At 40.5% G+C, this 20,480-nt stretch overlaps 1 protein-coding gene across 4 annotated transcripts in view; it reads right to left on the bottom strand.

The window, feature by feature from the left end:
* Positions 1 to 20,480, bottom strand: part of SLC16A9 (solute carrier family 16 member 9) — a 71,229-nt gene that overhangs the window by 31,722 nt on the left and 19,027 nt on the right. For 3 of the 4 annotated variants that reach the window (XM_082634910.1, XM_082634912.1, XM_082634911.1), the window contains exon 2: positions 6,873 to 7,105. The exons of the other annotated variant lie outside the window; for it this stretch is intronic. In XM_082634910.1, the coding sequence (XP_082491036.1) occupies positions 6,873 to 7,068 (196 nt within the window). In that variant the 5' untranslated portion in view covers positions 7,069 to 7,105. The remainder of the gene's footprint in view (positions 1 to 6,872; positions 7,106 to 20,480) is intronic. 4 annotated transcript variants of the gene reach the window in all.

Here is a 20,480-nt window from a genome sequence, read left to right as displayed (position 1 = left end):
AAATGGAGAGAAGAGAACCATAATGTGGTTCTCCAATTTGTAATTTTTATAAGACAGCTTTGGAAATTATTCCCTTTGGGAAAGAAATCAACTTCCATGCACTTCTCTCGCCCCAAAAGTTTCAGAGAGTCCCCAGAGTGGTAGGATGGCCAGGCCTACTGTCGTAAGTATGCTGAAGGTACAATGAGAAATAAATTATAGCAGTAACCAGGCTGTGTGCTTGGAGCACTGCAAGGATTTCCTAAGACAGCAGATTGATTAGGCCCACGAGTCCTATCCCTCTACTTACAAGGCGGGGAGCCCAACAAACTGGCAGGTTTCTCACTTCTTACTCCCCCCCTTTTTTTTAAAAATTTTTGGCCACACCCCGCAGCATGTGGGACCTTAGTTCCCCCGACCGGGGAGGGAACCCCGCGCCCCACACTGGAAGGCGGAGTCTTAACCACTGGACCGCCAGGGAAGTCCCTGAGACCAGGAATTTTAAGTTCATCTTCCTGAGGAAGAGAAAGGCACTACAGAACCACACCCACTCAAATCCTTGCTCTCAAGTATACCTATCACCTTGCTCATCGGTTGCTTTGGTGTATCATGTACATTTGCCTTCTTCAAGTCAGCAAAACCTGCCAAGATTCTCACCAAACCCTAGACCTGCCTAGCACACTGGGAATGGGCCAATGTAACAGCATCCTTGTACGAGGCAGGAATTCAGTCCTATGCAAGGAGTTAACAGGGGGTAAAACTGTACAGATATGCTGAAACCCAGCTCTGCCAACACTCACAACTCAGGCAGCAAGCCTGTTGGCTATACTGACTCATTATATTAACCTGGAGATAGATGTACTGACTCATGAGGGATTTGAAGATCTTTGGAGGAACTAAAGACAAAAAAAAGAGAGGGAGGGGACTGTTAAATCTATCTGGAGTACAAAACTACAGAACAAAAGATCTCCCTGCTGTATCAGCAACTCTGCAGTCAGAAAAATGGTCCCACCCTTCTCCTTGAATGTGAAGCATAACACCCAACCAAAGAGTGCTTTCTGCCAACTTAAAACAATATAAGGCCATGATCGCCCTTTAGTTCAGTTACCTTCCATTCCTTCTGAATCCTTCAGGTTTCGACCAGAGAAACTGAACCAGAAGAAGACTCACATTAAGAGATTTATTGCAAGGAATTGGCTTATGTGGTTTTGGGACCTGGCTAGGCAAGGACAGCATCCACAGGACTAGGCGTCAGGAAGGGCAGGTTGGAACTCTCTTCCACAGGATGAAGCTACAGCCGTAGGCTGAATTTCTTCTTCTGGAAAAGCTCATTTCTACTCATAAAGACTTTCAATGAATTGAATCAGATCCACCTAGGTTACTTAAGATAATCTCGCTTACTTCAAGTCAATTGATTATGGACTCGGAGCACATCTATAAGATACCTTCACAGTGATACCTCCATGAGTGTTTGACTAACCATGGAATGCAGCCCTAGCCAAGTGGACACAGACTATCACACCTCCTAACACATCACTCCTTCTCCAGCCACATTTACTCTACCAGACTGCATCACCTGCAGCGTGATGCCAGGGCTTTGCATACGGGGACTCTGTGTGGACTGCCCTCTCCTTGCCCATGCATCTGGCCCGGCCCACCCTCCCTTCTGGCCCACTTCACAGCCTATCTCTACAAAACTCCAGAGACTGCCTTGTTCTTGCTATTCTTGGTATTTGTGGTGAAGTCTCAAGGCATTACTACCCTTTTTTCCTGTGTCTTCCCTGAGACTCTAAATCCCTTATAGCAGAGATGATGTCTGAGCCTCCCTAACACACAGGAGAAGAGACTCTCTGAGTGTGTGTAATGACGGTGTATAACCAAGGGAGGCCGAATCCTTGATATCCAGCTTTACTCATCCTAAGGATCATCTGGAAAAACAATTCAGATGAGAGGTCTACTTCTTAGTATTTTCTCAGTTACTCAAGTTTCAAAGAGAAAGAATTAAGATTATAAAGAGTGTAAAGTTAAGAATTGCATGTCTTTCCGCTATTCTTAGCTATTGTCCAAATCTGGGTTTGTTAAAGACAGTGGGTCAGCCTTTAAATTCCAGATGCTTAGATACAATCTTGACAGTTCTCCCTCCTGCCCATCCCCCTAGAAATGTCTTTGTCTTTCAGGCTGAAGGGTCCCTTTCTTTTGCAGATTCCACAGTTTGGCTGGGACTGCCTGGGAGAGTAATTTTATTTGTGGGGGATTGTTGTTCTTTAATAACTAATATTTGTTGAGTACCTACCATATGCCAAGCACCATCTCAAGTATTCTACATGGCAATCATATAAGGTAGGTACTTTTATTTTTTATTTGTTTATTTTTTTGGCCATGACGCACAGCATGCAGAATCTTAGTTCCCCAACCAAGGATTGAACCCACGCCCCCTGCACTGGAAGTGTGGAGTCTTAACCACTGGACCTCCAGGGAAGTCCCAGGTAGGTACTTTTATTATCTCCAATTTAAAGATGAAGAAACAGACTTAACAGGTTAGAAAAACCATTGCTTGGGTGTCAATCTTTCTCTCCTTTTTTTTTTTTTTTTTCCAATCTTCCTCTTAAGACAATGTGTTCATCTTGGGCAGGTCACTAAACCTTAAGGACAATAATGCCTATTTCAGTGTGTTATTATGAGGATCAACCAAGATCAAGTAAGTGAAGGTGGCTGGTATTGAGCCAGGCACACAAGGGGCACTTTTTGAACTAAAGGGACAGGTACATGAAAAGTAGAATTTGTATGTTGCTTAGCAAATGTACTTCTGCTGTGCTTGCTCAATTATAAATCTCCAGAGGTCGGATCACAGAACTAGTCAAGGATGACACCTACCAGGCCTTCTCTGGACAAAACTGGGTAAAGAAAACAACTCATGTTTCTCAGCTACGATACGGCTTGCTGCATCAGAATCATCTGGGGAACTAGTTAAAAAGAAGATTCCTGGGACCACCCTCCATCCCCACCTCACAGCACTGATGAGTAAGAAATTGGCTTTTTAGACAAGCTCAAGTAATTCATATATACTCCTGATTTTAAGAGCAACTATAAAAGATGTATTTATGTAAATATATACATACATATATATATATAAATTAAATTAATTTTTATCAAAAAGGATGCAAAGATGTCCGTTTATGTGTTTTTTCCCCAGAATTGGGGGCACTGGACACAATTTATCATGGTTTACATGGCATACACAGTGACACATTCAAGCAGAAACCTACAAGAGTTCCCTTTATAAATATGTCAACACCAATATACATTTGAGAATGATCAAGAAGTGCAAGACTGCAATCTAAGTAGAGAGGGCTTAAGCCAGTGGTAGCTCCCAACTGAAAATCACTTTGGGGGCTTGAAAAAGATTCACATATGTGGGCCCCACTATAGACTGACTGAATTAGAATGTCTGAGGGTCAAATCCAAGCATTTATATGCTGAAATCTTTCTATAGATGATTCTGATTATCTCCCTGGTTAAGAATCACTGACAATCATGATGAGATGTACTTTTCCTATTTCCAAGGTAGTACTGATCCGTTTGTTTATGTGTAGAAGAAAGTTGTCAACAAAGTAAATGACGAATGTGGCTCAAACGCCGCTAGACCCCCTCTTGCTAATACTATATTACATAGCTTTCAGGATTTGTCCCTTAATTTATGCTATGAAGAGCCAAGGGAAGCCAACAACACAGATACTCAGTGGCCACTAACTAAAGTGCACACAGGCATGTGCACAAACGCACACAAACACACACCCATAAGTCTTAGCTCTCCAGTCATCATTATTTTCTCACTGCTTCCTCATTCTGGAACGCTTTGGTCTCCGTATTCTATGTTTATCTACAAAAGCTCTGATTAGCTGCTTCAAGTGTCTTCTCATCTAGCTGAAGACACTGAAGATAAGTTACTTGCACAAGCTCCCTCAGCTACAGGGTGGTACAGCCAGGACTCAGATTAGCTCTGACTTCAGCCCAACACTCCCCCAGTACTTGTTCATTCCCTGGACGTTTGATGGGATGCTCTCTCTCTCCAGCCCACCAAGCGGGGCTGGCCTCGTAGGCACGCAACCAATGCAGCTGCACAGGACTCAGCTCAAGAAGGGCCATGCACTTGGTCTGCTGCCCTGCTGCTGCTGTCTTGAAATTCTTAACTTTTTAAACTGGAGGCCTTGCATTTTCATTTTGCACGTGGTATTGCAAATTATGTAGCTGGTCCCACCTACAAGTGAAGGTGGCTGCTTGTGGGCCCTGAGACAGACTGGTCCATCCACTTAGGAACTTGCAGAAAGTGGAGAGCTGCAGTTCAGTTTTCAGAGTCTCAGCATCAGCTCTGACCACCAGTACCCCATCCATCCCTAAGAAGATCTCAGCTTCCCTGAACACCTCAAACCCTCAAGTCTTACCTGGACAGACTTCCTGAAAAAGAGCTTTGTTCTCCAAGTATGTGCTGATGGAGAAAGCATTTCAATTACCCTTTGACCCTTGCTGGAAGGCAAGGTAATTGAATTTCTGTTGAACTTTGTATTTGCTAATAGAAATGATGACTAATTGGGACTTCCCTGGTGGTCCAGTGGTAAAGAATCTGCCTTCCAATGCAGGGGACTCAGGGTTCGATCCCTGGTCAGGGAACTAAGATCCCACATGCCACGGGGCAACTAAGCCCGCGCACTGCAACTACTGAGCTCTTGCGCCTCAGTGAGAGAGCCTGCGTGCCACAAACTACCAAGCCCATGTGCTCTGGAACCTGCACGCCACAACTAGAGAACCCACACGCCCTGGAGCCTGCCCACTACAACTAGAGAGAGAAAACCTGCCGCTACAACTACAGAGAAGCCCGCACGCCAAAACGAAGAGCCTGCACCACAGTGAAAGATCCTGCATGCCTCAACAAAGATCCCGCATGCCACAACTAATACCCGACACAGCCAAAAAAGAAATGATGACTAATTGGAGAACATTTAAAAATTCTCTTCTCACCAGATCATTTTCTAAAAATTATATTCTCAAACATATCAATCATCATCCACTTGTACTTTGACAGCTTTACAAACAATCCACATTTTGAAAAACTCTTTCAAACAAATCTTGGCAAATGTTTCCTGCTTTTCTGATGCTTATAATGACAGTGTTATTTTCATTTGTTTAGTTACGTTTAGTTCTCTTATCTGACATGGCCAGATGATCCAGCATTGTTTTTCAAGTCTTGTTTTTAATTCAACAAAGTAATTCATCAATTGGAAGCAACTGTTTTTGTTTTGTTTTGTTTTAAGAAGTCCCCTTTAGTGATCAGAAAAGATAACAGATTTAAAAGAAGGAATGACCAATGCATTTTCTTTGTAAATCATTTTAGAGCTGAAAAATACCTTATAAATCACCACATTCACTGTCCTTATTTTCCCCATAAGAATAGAGCTTGTGATTTGCTCAATGAATCATGTAAAGGTCATAGCTCAGGATGAGACTCCAGGGCTACATCTTAGCATATCTGTTCTTTTTTAAAAATTTTTATTGGGGTATAGTTGATTTACAATGTTGTGTTAGTTTCTGCTGTACAACAAAGTGAATCAGTTATACATATTCATATATCCACTCTTTTTTAGATTCTATTCCCATATAGGCCATTAAAGAGTATTGAGCAGAGTTCCCTGTGCTATACAGTAGGTACTTATTAGTAATCTATTTTATATATAGTAGTGTGTATACAGCATGTCTGTTCTTAACTAGTTCCTAGTAAGTTAGACTGATGATCACTAAATACTACTGCAGAGTTCAAACTATGACTCCAGAAATTGAAGTGCATATGATTTTAGTCCTTAAAAAAAAAGCCGCTCTACTGTTCTCTCTAAAGATGTTAAGAATCACTATTATATCATACTTGATAAATGTTTATCAAGAATATTACTTTTGGGGCTTCCCTGGTGGGCACAGTGGTTAAGAATCCGCCTGCAAATGCAGGGGACACGGGTTCGATCCCTGGTCCGGGAAGATCCCACATGCCGTGGAGCAACTAAGCCCATGCGCCACAACTACTGAAGCCCGCGTGCCTACAGCCCGTGAGCCACAACAAGAGAAGCCACCGCGATGAGAAGCCCTCGCACCACAACTAAGAGTAGCCCCCGCTCACTGCAACTAGAGAAAGCCCACGTGCAGCAACGAAGACCCAACGCAGCCAAATATAAATAAATAAATTTAAAAAAAAAGAATATTACTTTTGGAGACATTTTATGAAGGTCACACAAAACGCATCACATACATCTTATACATAACACTATATTTAAATCCTTAATTGAGAAGGGACTACTCTTTGTCATATCAAATTTTTCTTAAGAAGGTGACACAAACGTTGGACATGCAATCTGATCATGGTGTATCCGAATCAGAGAGGAGTAATTATGAACCATAGACGAACTGTTCCCAGGACTGCTGAAAAATATTTGGTCCTTTGGTCACCCGCATTCATCGGACATACCTGGATCACTGCCCTCATACTCCTGTATCTTTCTTATTTGTGGAAACATGTGTGTCTCACTAGACTGAGCCTCTTGAAGGCAGAAATGATGTGTTTGCCATTCATCCTTTCATATCCAGCATCTAGCACACTGCCTGGCACACAGTAGCAAATAAATATATAAAGGAATGAATGAATGGACAACTGAATCTCTGATGGAATTCCTGTATTGTCACATAGATTTATGACAGTGAAAGAGTGGTTTATAATCTCAGTGAAGGCAGCAAAGTAGGTGCTATACTTTAAAAAAAGAAAATAGCCTCCTATGTCTTGCACAATGTGAATGATGCAGCAAACGTAATTAAATGATTAACGAGTGAGGAGAAGCATAAGTTTCTCCACTTACTTGCAAGCAAGCCAACTCCACTTGCAAGGGATCCGACCCAGGCTGTTTTTCCCTTCCCTTCACCAAAGGCGTCCAGCCATTCTATGTACAAGACGCCAACAGCTAGCGGAGATCCGTAACACAAAAACTGAGTAAAGAGGGAGGCCAGTACAATCACCCAGCCCCAGCCACCGTCAGGTGGCTTCTTAAATTCCATTGTAATGTGAGATCAAGGCGGTGTTTCTCTGTAGGTCCTAAGCAAAAACAAAAAGAAAAAAAGAAAAGCATATTTAGAGTGTGGCGAGGCATGGTATTTTAGATTAAAAATATCTCCTCCCAAATTGAAACATTAAAAAAGTTCTCTAAAAATATAAGAGGAAAAGGATAAAGTATCATTGATATACCAAGTTAACTTTAAAATTTTGATTTCTGATTTGAATAAGTAATACATCCACATGTTTCCAAAAAGATGTTTTTTATATCATAAAAAGGATAAATTCGGAGTTTGCGATTAACATATACACACTACCATATATAAAATAGATAACCAACGGGGACCTACTGTATAGCACAGGGAACTCTATTCAATATTTTTGTAATAACCTAGAAGGGAAAAGACTCGGAATCACTGTGCTGTACACCTGAAGCTCACATGACATTGTAAATCAACTATACTTCAATTTTTTAAAAAGGCATAGAGTGTAGAGTGTAAAGTCTTCTTCCCAAACTTGCCCCCATTCACCAGGTTCCCACCCCAACCCAACCACAGGAAATCACTGTTTTTGGTTTCCTGTGGCACCTTGAGTTCCCCAGGAAACACTCTTACTTAGCAAGAGGAGGTTTACTAAAAGTGTTCTCTTTCTATGGAAGAGACCAGACAGCAGCAGGAGAAGGTAAATTACCATGCAGCTTAAGGAAGGGGATTTCTAAAGCTGGCTGACCCTTCACAGTTGCCCTGAGTTGGGGGTGGGAAGCTGGCCCTTCACACCCCCATGTTGCTAATTCACTGATTGCAGGCCATCCCAGAAGGGGGCATGATCTCAGGTGAGGTGACTCTCTTCAAAAGAGGCAATCATTACCCATGGGGTTTGTTCCCTGAAGGCCATCTGTCAGCAGCCCTTCAGCTGCTTCAGCAAGAAATCTTTCATTCCTACGGGGGTCTGGAGGCAGCACATCACAATGTTCACACTCGAGTATCCTTCCAGAGTTTATGAGTATGCAAGCAAAACCAAGCAAATAGTCTTAGATTTCCTTTTTTCAACAAAAAGTGGACACTGTACATTCTATTCCATGCCTTGTTTTATTCGCTTAACATCCTTGGGAATGCTTCCCTATCAACACATAGAGAGCATCCTTAGTCTTCTTTCTTAAATACACACATATGGTTGCATACTTGTTTGTTTGTTTTCCTTATCGAATAGGCAAAACATTCACATGGTTCAAAAATGAAAAAAATGGCAACAAGTATACAGTCTCCATCTACCTAGTTCCCACCTAACTTCCATTCTCTCCACCAGTAACCAACGCTTCTTGTTTCTCTTATATCCTTCCAGAATTAATTTATGAGTACAATAAGCTAACTCATATACAGATTTCCTCTAATTTTTTACACAAAAAAATAGCATATTATATACATTGGTGTGTGTCTTGCTTTTTTTTTTTTTTTTTTTTGCGGTACGCGGGCCTCTCACCGTTGTGGCCTCTCCCGTTACGGAGCACAGGCTCCAGACACGCAGGCCCAACGGCCATGGCCCATGGGCCCAGCCGCTCCACGGCATGTGGGATCCTCCCGGACCAGGGCACGAACCCGCGTCCCCCGCATCGGCAGGCGGACTCTCAACCACTGCGCCACCAGGGAAGCCCTCTTGCTTTTTTTCACTTGACAAATACTTTGCAATGCATACATAGTAACCTTCCTCATTCCTTTCTTTCTGCTACATTGTGTTCCAGCAATTCTTAATTGTTTAACCAGTCCCCATGGCTTCCAATGAAAAACAATGCTGCAGTGAATAACCTTACATACACATTTATCTTTCTACATACCTGTCAGGAATTGCTGAGTCAATTACAAATATACATTTGTAGCTGTAATTAGCATTAGCAAATTGACTTCAAGGGATTAAACTGATTTATACGATCCCCAGCGACTCTGGGTGTGTTGTGAAACTTCTCGATTTTTGCCAATTTGTTCGCTTTAAAACAGTATTTCATTATAGTTTTAATTTGCATTTCTCAACATTCTCTGAATGATGTGTGTCGTTTCATAGGTGAAAAGCCACTTGTAATTCGTATCTAATTATTGAGAATATATGGGTGTTTCTGGATTTTTCTTTCTGTTCCACTGATCTGTCTATTCACTCACCATACCACATTTGTTTAACTACTAAGTCTTTTTTTTTTCCAGCCGTGCCATGAGGCTTGTAGGGTCCTAGCTCCCCGAGCAGAGATTGAAGCCACGCCCTCGGCAGTGAGAGCGCAGAGTCCTAACCACTGGACCACCACGGAATTCCCTAAGCCTTTTTAATATATTTTAAGTTCCAGTGGAAATAGTTCTTTCCCTCTCTCTCCATCATTGCACACCTTTTCAATATTTTCTTGGTTCCTCTTGTTTGTTTACTTTTTTATATGAACTTCAGAATCAGTTTGTCTGCTTCTGAAAGAAATCTGATGGTGTTTTCATTAGGACTGAGTTAAATTATAAATTGATTTAGGAAAAATACTCCTTTTATGATGTTGAATCTTTCTATCTTCCATTTCATATCTTTCCATTTGTTCAAGTCTACTTTTGTGTTCTTAGTGTTTAAAATTTTCCCCAACATTTCTTTTTATTTTATTTTTACATATCTTATCCTTTTTGCTAATATTATAATTGGGCTTATTTCTTTGATTTGTCTTTTGTTTGTATGTGTAAAAGCTATTAATATCTGTATGTTAATTTTGGACTCCACTACCTTACTATAAAATCTCTTGTTTGAAGTAGATTTTTGGATGATTCTCTTGGATACATACAATCTATAATACAATACAGTTATATAACCATCGACAAACAGTGGTAGTTTTACCCCCAACTTTGGATTTTTATGCATCTATCTAACTTCCTTCTTTTGCCTTTGCGTGGGACAAGCATCTAGAATAACGTTAAATAATAAGAGTACACATCGCTGTCTAGTTCCTAAATTCAATGGGAAAGCCTTCAAGTGTCATGGTGCTGCTTCTGAGGCTGAGATAGATATATTTCACAAAGTTAAGAAAAAAAGTTTCTACTTTTGAGTATTATTATAAAGAATGTTTATTACACTTTTCTGAAATGCATTTCCAGTGCATAGGGAGATAATTATGATTTGCTCCTTTTAATTTTTAATGTAACAAAATCTGTATTTTCTGCTATTGAACCATACTTGAATCAGTAGACCAATCCTCCCTGGTTCATGCTCTGCTTTGATTATGTCAGTCTATTTGGGGGAGGGTTAAATTCATAAGTGAGATTTGTCTCTTTTTGTTTTTAATTTTGACTAGGTTTTGGTATCAAAATGATATTTTAAAGGAATTTGAAACATTCATTCTTTATAAGTTCTGAAACAGTTTACATGGCAATGGATTTGGAGGCCCAAGGCCTGAACTTCCTGCCCCCAACAGGGCCTCCCACTTAATCTTCACCTCCTGTCTCTCTTCACCATGCCAGCTTTACAGTCAGGTTCAACAGTCTTCTTTGCCCACAGATTTTGCCAAACCATCCCCTTGGCTGTAGTTTCATCAGACAATAGGTAAAGAGAGTAGGAATATCCTTCATCCATTCATGCGTATCCCTAGTTAGATGGTGAGGCATGTGGCTACCTTAAGAGAGTCATAGCTACACCCATCAATTTACCTGAGCCTCAGTGAATTTCTCCATTTTGACATTCAAAGCCCTGGGCAAAAATCACGTCACCACCTGCCACAGGATTTTGTACAAATTAACTTTCAATATTTCATAACTGAAAACTGAAAGATATTACAAGTTGTGCACAAAACTGTGGAGTCTAAAATCCAGTCTCCCAGACCACATGATTGTGTTAGCAGACAGAATACTCTAAACTTCCAAATATCGAAACCCTTTGAAGTGTTCAGATATGCCCCTTCATCAGAAGTTTACTCTCTCCAGTACCTACTCTACTGTAAAAGTAAATAATAAAATTCTGTTCCTCCCAATGACAGTGTAGTACTCTGAAATTCCTGTTTAGAATACCTTTTAAAGAAAAGATAGCCTTAATTTCCTAAACTAGATAATATATGATAGCAATAGCCAAACACCTAATGAGACTAAAAGGCTGTATAAAAACAAATGCATAAGACACTGTCCTTCATTTAAATCTTCAAATTACAGCACTCCAGGAAAAGTACACATTTACAAAGGCAAATCATAAATAAAGCCAGTATTTTCTGGAGGGCAGGGGGAAGGCAGTGAAAGGGTGAGGAGTATCTCCCTTGCCAGTTTGCAAACTGAAGTAGACAGAAATGCCTTTATACACCAAGTACTTTTGCCTTGCCTTGTTTTGCTTTGCCTTGCCTTGGGTGACATTTCAACACATAGCACAGGAGCCAGAGAAATTCTTCTCTCAGTAAATATTTGGGAGAGCAAACCTTTGAAATACAAAGCTTCCATATATATCAACTTAGACTAGAAAGACGAGTTTTTATAAAGAGTTGGCTAAGAGCTTCTGACCTTTAATTGTCACATAGTGTGAGATACTTGTAGCCTGAAGAGAACATGGTGAAAAATACCATTTAGTGATTTCTTGTTTTCTGTCAGGGCAACACCTTTCTCCTGTATTTCCGCTATTCCTTAGATGTCGCTCACCTGCTACTTCTCTGATATTCTATGTTCTGTAAGGTGATTTCACAAATAGACTAGCCTTTCCTCCCTGCTGTAATGGTACTCAATTTCCTTTGGAGCACCCGGATCTTCCTCATGGGTAGATGGTTGGTGGGACTGTTAATCAAGGTTCCTTGATCTTGACCTATAGAGTAGAACCTGATCCAAACAAGGCCAGTAGGACCTCTCTCCCAGGATCCTGAATCTCAAGTGAAATCCTCTAATAAAAGAAAAATATTTGGAGTTTATTGATCCCAGTGGTGGTGCATTAAAGAAACCCTCTGTCAGATCCTACTACCTTTGCTCCCTAGGGATACCCAAGCCTGGTTTCTCCAGCCTTCCATTTCATTCTATGAGCTAACATAGTAAATTATTTTGTTAAGTTAGCTGGTATTTGTTGCTTTTAAGTGCAACAGAATAAACATGTTGTGAGTATGCAGTAATTTCAAGTTGATTATTTTAACCATCCATACCCTGCTTGATCCTATTTGGGCAAAAGGTTAAGCTTAGGAGTATAGTCTATGACCACAAAATACAGGAAATATAGATACACCATAACTTTTTTTCTGAAAATTTCATCTTATTAATCCTCCTTCTTGACAATTTATGATCCAATATGATAAAATGCCTTCCCTGGCATTCTTGTACATAAAAAGTCTAAATTAACTGAAATTTCCACTAAGCCCACTTATCCTAATATTTACAGAAATGCAGTGTTATAAAAATGGGATCTTCATTGAAAAAGCTTTTTGATCACTTTCAGTTTAAATTATATTGCACTCGACACCAAAGGAAATCAGAAGGAATATAAGGCATCGCCCTTGCCATCTAGGAGCTTATAACCCCATTAGGAAAGTAAGATACACTCACAAGAGGGTATATAGTTAAGTGCCACAGAGGTGGGTAGATAGTAAACCTTTAGGAGTCAGAGGGAATGAAGGCAATCAAGGCAGGAGCAGGAGTGGAAGCCCTCACAAAGCAGGTTCGTTCCAAAGAATAATGTAGAGACCCATGAAAGGGGGGCTCAGACAAGAGGATCAAGATTAATATGGGTGTGGAATCAGGAAAAGGCTTAATAGGTTTCGTGTAAAGTGAAGAGGGCAGACCTTACAAGGCTCCCAGAGGAAAATTAGATTAGAAAGATGGCACTCCCCACTGAAACTTAATAGGAAAGTGTCTCAAGAAGCCTGTGTTTATAGCCCCAAGATAGGATTCTTTTAACACTTTTTGTAATAAATCCTGGCACTAATAATAACCCATTTATATTATCTAAGTGGTGTGTTTTTTCCCTAAAAAATAGCAAGATCAATAAGTACCAGAACATGTTGTTTTATTCCATGAGTATATTCAAAGGTTTGGGAATGTATTCATATGACTGTATAAAAATATGCTTCTAGGAAACACATGCATTGTAGTATATTCTAGTACATCCTTTGAGAATTTGGAATCTTTTAACCTGTGTTAACAAATTCAGACTCTGCATGACAAGACATCTTATAAAACTCAAAACTAGAAGCCAGGGTTTCCCTGGTGGCACAGTGGCTGAGAGTCCGCCTGCCGATGCAGGGGACATGGGTTCATGCCCTGGTCCGGGAAGATCCCACATGCCGCGGAGCGGCTGGGCCCGTGAGCCACGACTACTGAGCCTGCGCGTCCGCAGCCTATGCTCCGCAACGGGAGAGGCTGCAGCAGTGAGAGGCCCGCGTACCGCAAAAAAAAAAAAAAGAAAAAGAAAAAAAAATAGAAGCCATTTTGAAAGACAATTTGAACAGCACTGTAATTTAGGGGTAGTTTTGTCACACGACAGAGTCTGACGGGATATCACAAAATTAACTTTAACTTATAATTTAAGTATATTTCTTATCTTTAACTTAAAAATTAAATGTATTCTGGAGAGCAGCCAAGATGACAGAGGAGAAAGACCCTGAGCTCACCTCCTCTCATGAGCACACCAATATCACAACTATCTGCAGAACAGCTATCGATGAAAATGACTGGAACCTATCAGAAAAGATCTTCTACTGAAACCGGGCAGGACCCTGTGGGGCTCCTGGGCACGGACCCTTTCTGTCCCCCATTCCTTGTAGGGAATGACCTCCATGACCTTCCCTGAGCCCCAGAGGGCAGGTTCAAACAGTTGCTTATCAGGAGGAAGGGAGGGGATGCAGAGACGAAGGCGGAGCAGCCAAGAAACAACAGTGCAGCTTTGGGGCAGGGTCCTGGTTCAGCCTGAAGGGATACACATAACAATATCTTTGAGCAATTTATAGAACTAAAACCCCCAACAAATGGAAGATGTCAGCATTCTTCATTCCAGAGAAGACCACCTGGGACCAGATTAAAGGAACCAGAGAAGCTCATTAAAAGATTACCTGAGACCAGATTAAAGGAGTGCAGGCCCTGTACACATCCTAGTCTTATCAGCAACCCCACCCTTGAACCCTTGCTACAAAACTCTTCACCAAATCTCCCTGGGTTGGGACACATAGTTTTCGAAGGTGGGACGCCACTGTGTCCCCTTTTGCCTGGCAAAGCAATAAAGCTATTCTTTCCTACTTCACCCAAAACCCTGTCTCTGAGATTCGATCTGACACTGGTGCACAGAGGTCGAGCTTTCAGCATCACTACAACTAAAGACATAAAGAAAGAACCACAATGACACAGGTAGGAGGGGCAGACTTGTAATGTAATCAAATCCCATACCTCCAGGTGGGTGACCTACAAACTGGAGAATAACTATACTGCAGAGGCTCTCCCACAGGAGTGAGGTTCTGAGCCCCACATCGGGCTCCCTACCCGAGGGTTCTGAACTGGGAAGATGAGCCCCCAGAGCATTTGGCTTTGAAGGCCACCAGGGTTTAATTTTGGCAGCCCCACAGGACTAGCAGAAATAAAGACTTCACACTTAAAGGATGAACACAGAATCTCACAGGCACTGGGATCCAGGGAAAAAGCAGTAATTTGATAAGAGCCTGGGCCAGGCCTACCAGCTAGTCTTGAAGGGTAAATATGTATGCACCCAACATACGAGCACCTCAATATATAAGGCAAGTATTAACAGACATAAAAGGAGAAATCAACCATGACACAATACTAGGGGATTTTAACACCCCACTTACATCAATGAACAGATCATCCAGACAGAAAATCAGTAAGAAAACACAAGCCTTAAATAACACTTTAGACCAAATGGACTTAATTCATATATAGAGAGAGCATTCCATCTGAAAGCATTAGAATACACATTATTTTCAAGTGCACATGGAACATTCTCCAAGATAAATCACATGTTAGGCCACAAAACAATTCTTGGTAAATTTATGAAAACTGAAATCATATAAAGCATCTTTTCCAACCACAACACTTTGAGGCTAGAAATCAACTACAAGAAAAAAACTGCAAAAAACATAAACATATGTTGGCTAAACAACATGGTACTAAACAGCTAATGGATCACTGAAGAAATCAAAGAGGAAATTTAAAAATACCTAGAGACAAATGAAAACAAAAACGTGATGATCCAAAACCTATGACACAGCAAAAGCAGTTTTAAGAGGGAAGTTTATAGCAATACAAGCTTACTGCAGGAAACAAGAGAAGTTACAAATAAACAACCTAACCTTATACCTAAAGGAATTGAAGAAAGAAGAACAAACAAAACCCAAAGTTAGTGGAAGGAAAGAAATCATAAAGATCAGAGCAGAGACAAATGAAATAGACATTTAAAAAACAACAGAAAAGATCATAAAATGATACTAAAATCTGGTTCTTTGAAAAAATAAACAACAAAAACAAATATACATATAATGATGGTATTCCCTGGTGATCCAATGGTTAGCATTCCACCCTTGGAAGGGGGCATGGGATGGATCCATGGATGGGGAACTAAGATCCCGCATGCCATGTGGCATGGCCAAGAAAAAATAAAATAAAATAAAAAATTAAGTAAACAAAATTGATAAACCTTTAGCCAGACTCATCAAGAAAAAGAGGGCGAGTGCTCAAATCAATGAAATTAGAAACAAAAAGGAGAAGTTACAACCAACACCACAGAAATACAAAGGATCATAAGAGACTACTATGAACAACTCTATGCCAATAAAATGGACAACCTAGAAGAAATGACAAATTCTTAGAAAGGTACAATCTCCCAAGACTGGACCAGGAAGAAACAGAAAATATGAACAGACCAATTACCAGCAATGAAACTGAAGCAGTAATTTAGTGCTCACTTCAGCAGCACATATACTAAAATTGAAGCAGTAATTTAAAAACTCCCAGCAAACCAAAGTCCAGGACCAAATGGCTTCATAGGTGAATTCTACCAAACATTTAAAGAAGAGTTAACACCTATCCTTCTGAAACTATTCCAAAAAACTGCAGAGGAAGGAACACTTCAGAACTCATTCTATGAGGCCAGCATCACCCTGATACCAAAAACCAGACAAAAATGTCACAAAAACAGAAAATTACAGGCCACTATCACTGATGAACATAGATGCAAAAATCCTCAACAAAATACTTGCCAACCCAATCCAACAATACATTAAAAGGATCATACACCATGATTAAGTGGGATTTATCCCAGGGATGCAAAGATTTTTCAATATCTGCAAATCAATTAAAGTGGTACACCGCATTAAAAAATACAAGAATAAAAACAATATGATCATCTCAGTATATGCAGAAAAACCTTTTGATAAAATTCAACATCCATTTTATGATAAAAACTCTCCATAAAGCGAGTACAGAGGGAACATACCTCAACATAATAAAGGCCATACATGACAAACCCACAGCTAAAATCATACTCAATGGTGAAAAGCTGAAAGCATTTCCTCTAAGATCAGAAACAAGACAAGAATGCCCACTCTTACCACTTTTATTCAGCATAGTTTTGGAAGTCCTAGCCACAGCAATCAGAGAAGAAAGAGAAATAAAAAGAATCCAAATTGGAAAGGAAGAGGTAAAACTGTCACTACTTGCAGATGGCATGATACTATACACAGAAGATCCTAGAGAAGCCACTAGAAAACTACTAGAGCTCATCAATGAATTCAATAAAGTTGCAAGATACAAAACGAATATACAGAAATCTGTTGCATTTCCATACACTAACATAGAAATATCAGAAAGAGAAATTAAGGAAATAATCCCACTTACCATTGCATCAAAAAGAATAAAATACCTAGGAATAAATCTACCTAAGGAGGTAAAAGACCTGTGCTCTGAAAACTATAAGATGCTGATGAAAGAAATTGAAGACAACACAAATAAATGGAAAGATATACCATGATCTTGGATTGGAAGAATCAGTATTGTTAAAATGACCATACTACCCAAAGCAATCTACAGATTCAATGCAATCCCTATCAAAATACCAATGGCATTTTTCACAGAACTAGAACAAATAATTTTAAAATTTGTATGAAAATACAAAAGATCCCAAAGAGCTAAAAACAATCTTGAGAAAGAAGAACAGAGCTGGAGGAATCAAATTCCCTGACTTCAGACTACACTACAAAGCTACAGTAATCAAAACAGTATGGTACTGGCACAAAAATAGACACATAGATCAAAGGAACACGATAGAAAGCCCAAAAATAAACCCATATACTTATTGTCAATTAATCTACAACAAAGGAGGCAAAAATATACAATGAAGAAAAGATGGTTTCTTCAATAAGTAGTGCTGGGAAAACTGGACAGCTACATGGAAAAGAATAAAATTAGGACATTCTCTAACACCATATACAAAAATAAACTCAAAATGGATTAAAGACCTAAAGCTAAGACTGGATACTATAAAACTCCTAGAGGAAAAAAAGGGCAGAACACTCTTTGACATACATTGCAGCAATATTTTTTGGATCCATTTCCTAAAGCCAAGGAAATAAAAGCAAAACTAAACAAATGGAACCTAATTAAATTTAAAAGCTTTTGCACAGAAAGGGCTCTCCTGGTGGCACAGTGGATAAGAATCTGCCTGCCAAGGCAAGAGGACATGGGTCCAAGCCCTGGACCGGGAAGATCCCACATGCCACGGAGCAATGAAGCCTATGCACCACAACTACTGAGCTTGTGCTCTAGAGCCCGTGAGCCACAACTACTGAAGCCCGCGCGCCTAGAGCCTGTGCTCCACAACAAGAGAAGCCACCATGAGAAGCCTGCGCACCACAACAAAGAGCAGCCCCCGCTCACTGCAACCAGAGAAAGCCCGCGCGCAGCAACAGAGACCCAACACAGCCAAAAATAAATAAATAAAATAAATAAATTTATTTAAAAAAATAAATAAAAGCTTTTGCACAGCAAAGGAAACCATAAATAAAATGAAAAGACGACCTACTGAATGGGAGAAGATATTTGCAAATGATATGACTGACAAGGGATTACTATCCAACATATATAAACAGCTCATACAACTCAAAACCAAAAATACAAAACAACCTGATATAAAAATGGGCAGAAGGGCTTCCCTGGTGGCACAGTGGTTGAGACTCTGCCTGCCAATGCAGGCGACACGGGTTCGAGCCCTGGTCTGGGAAGATCCCACACGCTGCAGAGCAACTAGGCCCGTGAGCCTGCGCGTCTGGAGCTTGTGCTCTGCAACGAGAGGCCACAACAGTGAGAGGCCCACGCACCATGATGAAGAGTGGCCCCCACTCGCCACAACTAGAGAAAGCCCACACACAGGAATGAAGACCCAACACAGCCAAAATAAATAAATAAATAAATAAAATTTTAAAAATGGGCAGAAGCACTGAATAGACATTTTTCCAAAGAGGAAATACAGATGGTCAACAGGCATATGAAAAGGTGCTCAACATCGCTAATATCAAGGAAATGCAGATCAAAACCACAATGAGATATCACCTCACACCTTTCAGAATGGCTATCATCAAAAAGAACATAAATAACAATGTTGGCGAGGATGTGGAGAAAAGGGAACCGTCATACACTGTTGGTGGAAATGTAAGTTGGTGCAACCACTGTGGAAAACAGTATGGATGTTTCTCAAAGAAATAAAAATAAAACTACCATATGACCCAGCAGTTCCAATCTTGGGTATATATTCCCCCCAAAACAAAAACACTAATGGAAAAGATACATGCAGCCCAATGTTCATAGCAGCATTATTTATAATTGCCAAAGTAGGAAAGCTACCTAATTAAGGGTCCATCAACAGATGAATGAATAAAGAAGGTGTGGGGGCTTCCCTGGTGGCGCAGTGGTTAAGAGTCCACCTGCCAATGCAGGGGACACGGGTTCGTGCCCCAGTCTGGGAAGATCCTACATGCCACGGAGTGGATAGGCCCATGAGCCATGGCCACTGGGCCTGTGCGTCCGGAGCCTGTGCTCCACAACGGCAGAGGCCACATCAGTGAGAGGCCCGCGTACCGCAAACAAAAAAAAAAAAAAAAAAAAAAAAGAAGGTGTGGTATGTGTATACAATGGAATACTATTCAGCCATAAAAAAGAATGAAATTTTGCCATTTGCAGCAACATGAATAGACTTGGAAGGCATTAGGCTAAGTGAAATAAGTCAGACAGAAAAAGACAAATACTGTATGATATCACTTATTTGTGGACTCTAAAAAGTATAACTAGTGAATACAACAAAAAAGAAGCACACTCACAGATACAGAGAACAAACTAGTGGTTATCAGTGGTGAGGGGGGAGCAATATAGGGGTAGGGGAGTGGGAGGTACAAACTACTGGGTGTAAGATAGGCTCAAGAATGTATTGCAGGGCTTCCCTGGTGGCGCAGTGGTTGAGAGTCTGCCTGCCAATGCAGGGGACATGGGTTCGTGCCCAGGTCTGGGAGGATCCCACATGCTGCGGAGCAGCTGGGCCCATGAGCCATGGCCACTGAGCCTGCGCGTTCGGAGCTTGTGCTCCGCAGCGGGAGAGGCCTGCGTACCGCAAAAAAAAAAAAAGAATGTATTGCAGAACAGGGGTAATACAGCCAATATTTTGTAATAACTGTAAATGGAAAGTAACCTTTAAAAATTGTATAAAAGGGCTTCCTTGGTGGCGCAGTGGTTGAGAATCCGCCTGCCAATGCAGGGGACACGGGTTCATGCCCTGGTCCGGGAAGATCCCACATGCCGCGGAGCGGCTGGGCCCGTGAGCCATGGCCACTGATCCTGCATGTCCGGAGCCTCTGCTCCGCAACGGGAGAGGCCACAACAGTGAGAGGCCCGCGTACCGCCAAAAAAAAAAAAAAAAATTGTATAAAAAATTTAAAAATTTTTAAAAAATAAAATCCCTAATGAAGTAAAAAAAAGTTGATCTTTTTTAAAAAATTAAATATATTCCACATATTATAAACCTCCCGTGGACAAGAAAGGAGAACATGAAGTAAAACAAACCATAATAAAATATCATTATTCAACAAAGTTCTATTATCATTAGTATAAAGGATAGCATGTCTCTTAAAGCTAGAATTTGTTTTGTTAAAGGGAAAGAAGAGTTAGGTAAATTCCAAGACATTTCCTTCAGAAAATGAAAAGGACTGTTGAAAGTCTACTTTTCACTCATGGTAAACTTTTAAGCTCCAATGTCTAGTACGGCATTCAGTTCGGTTCAAATGATGCCAAGTCTTTGTTATTTCCTTAACTCTACACTGGCTGAAAATTTCTATTCTCCCAGATATAGGATGTCAGAATTGTGTATTTGACATTTATGAACATTTAATGTTGACACAGAAGCTTCCTGTCCCTGAAATGTATGCAAATGTTCTGTACTATTTTTTGCCAAATACAGAGTGATTTAC

The sequence above is a fragment of the Mesoplodon mirus genome, assembly GCF_964341445.2.
Source record: "Mesoplodon mirus genome assembly, chromosome: 2".
In the NCBI taxonomy this organism is placed as follows: domain Eukaryota; kingdom Metazoa; phylum Chordata; class Mammalia; order Artiodactyla; family Ziphiidae; genus Mesoplodon; species Mesoplodon mirus.
This window is presented reverse-complemented; position numbering and strand designations above follow the sequence as displayed.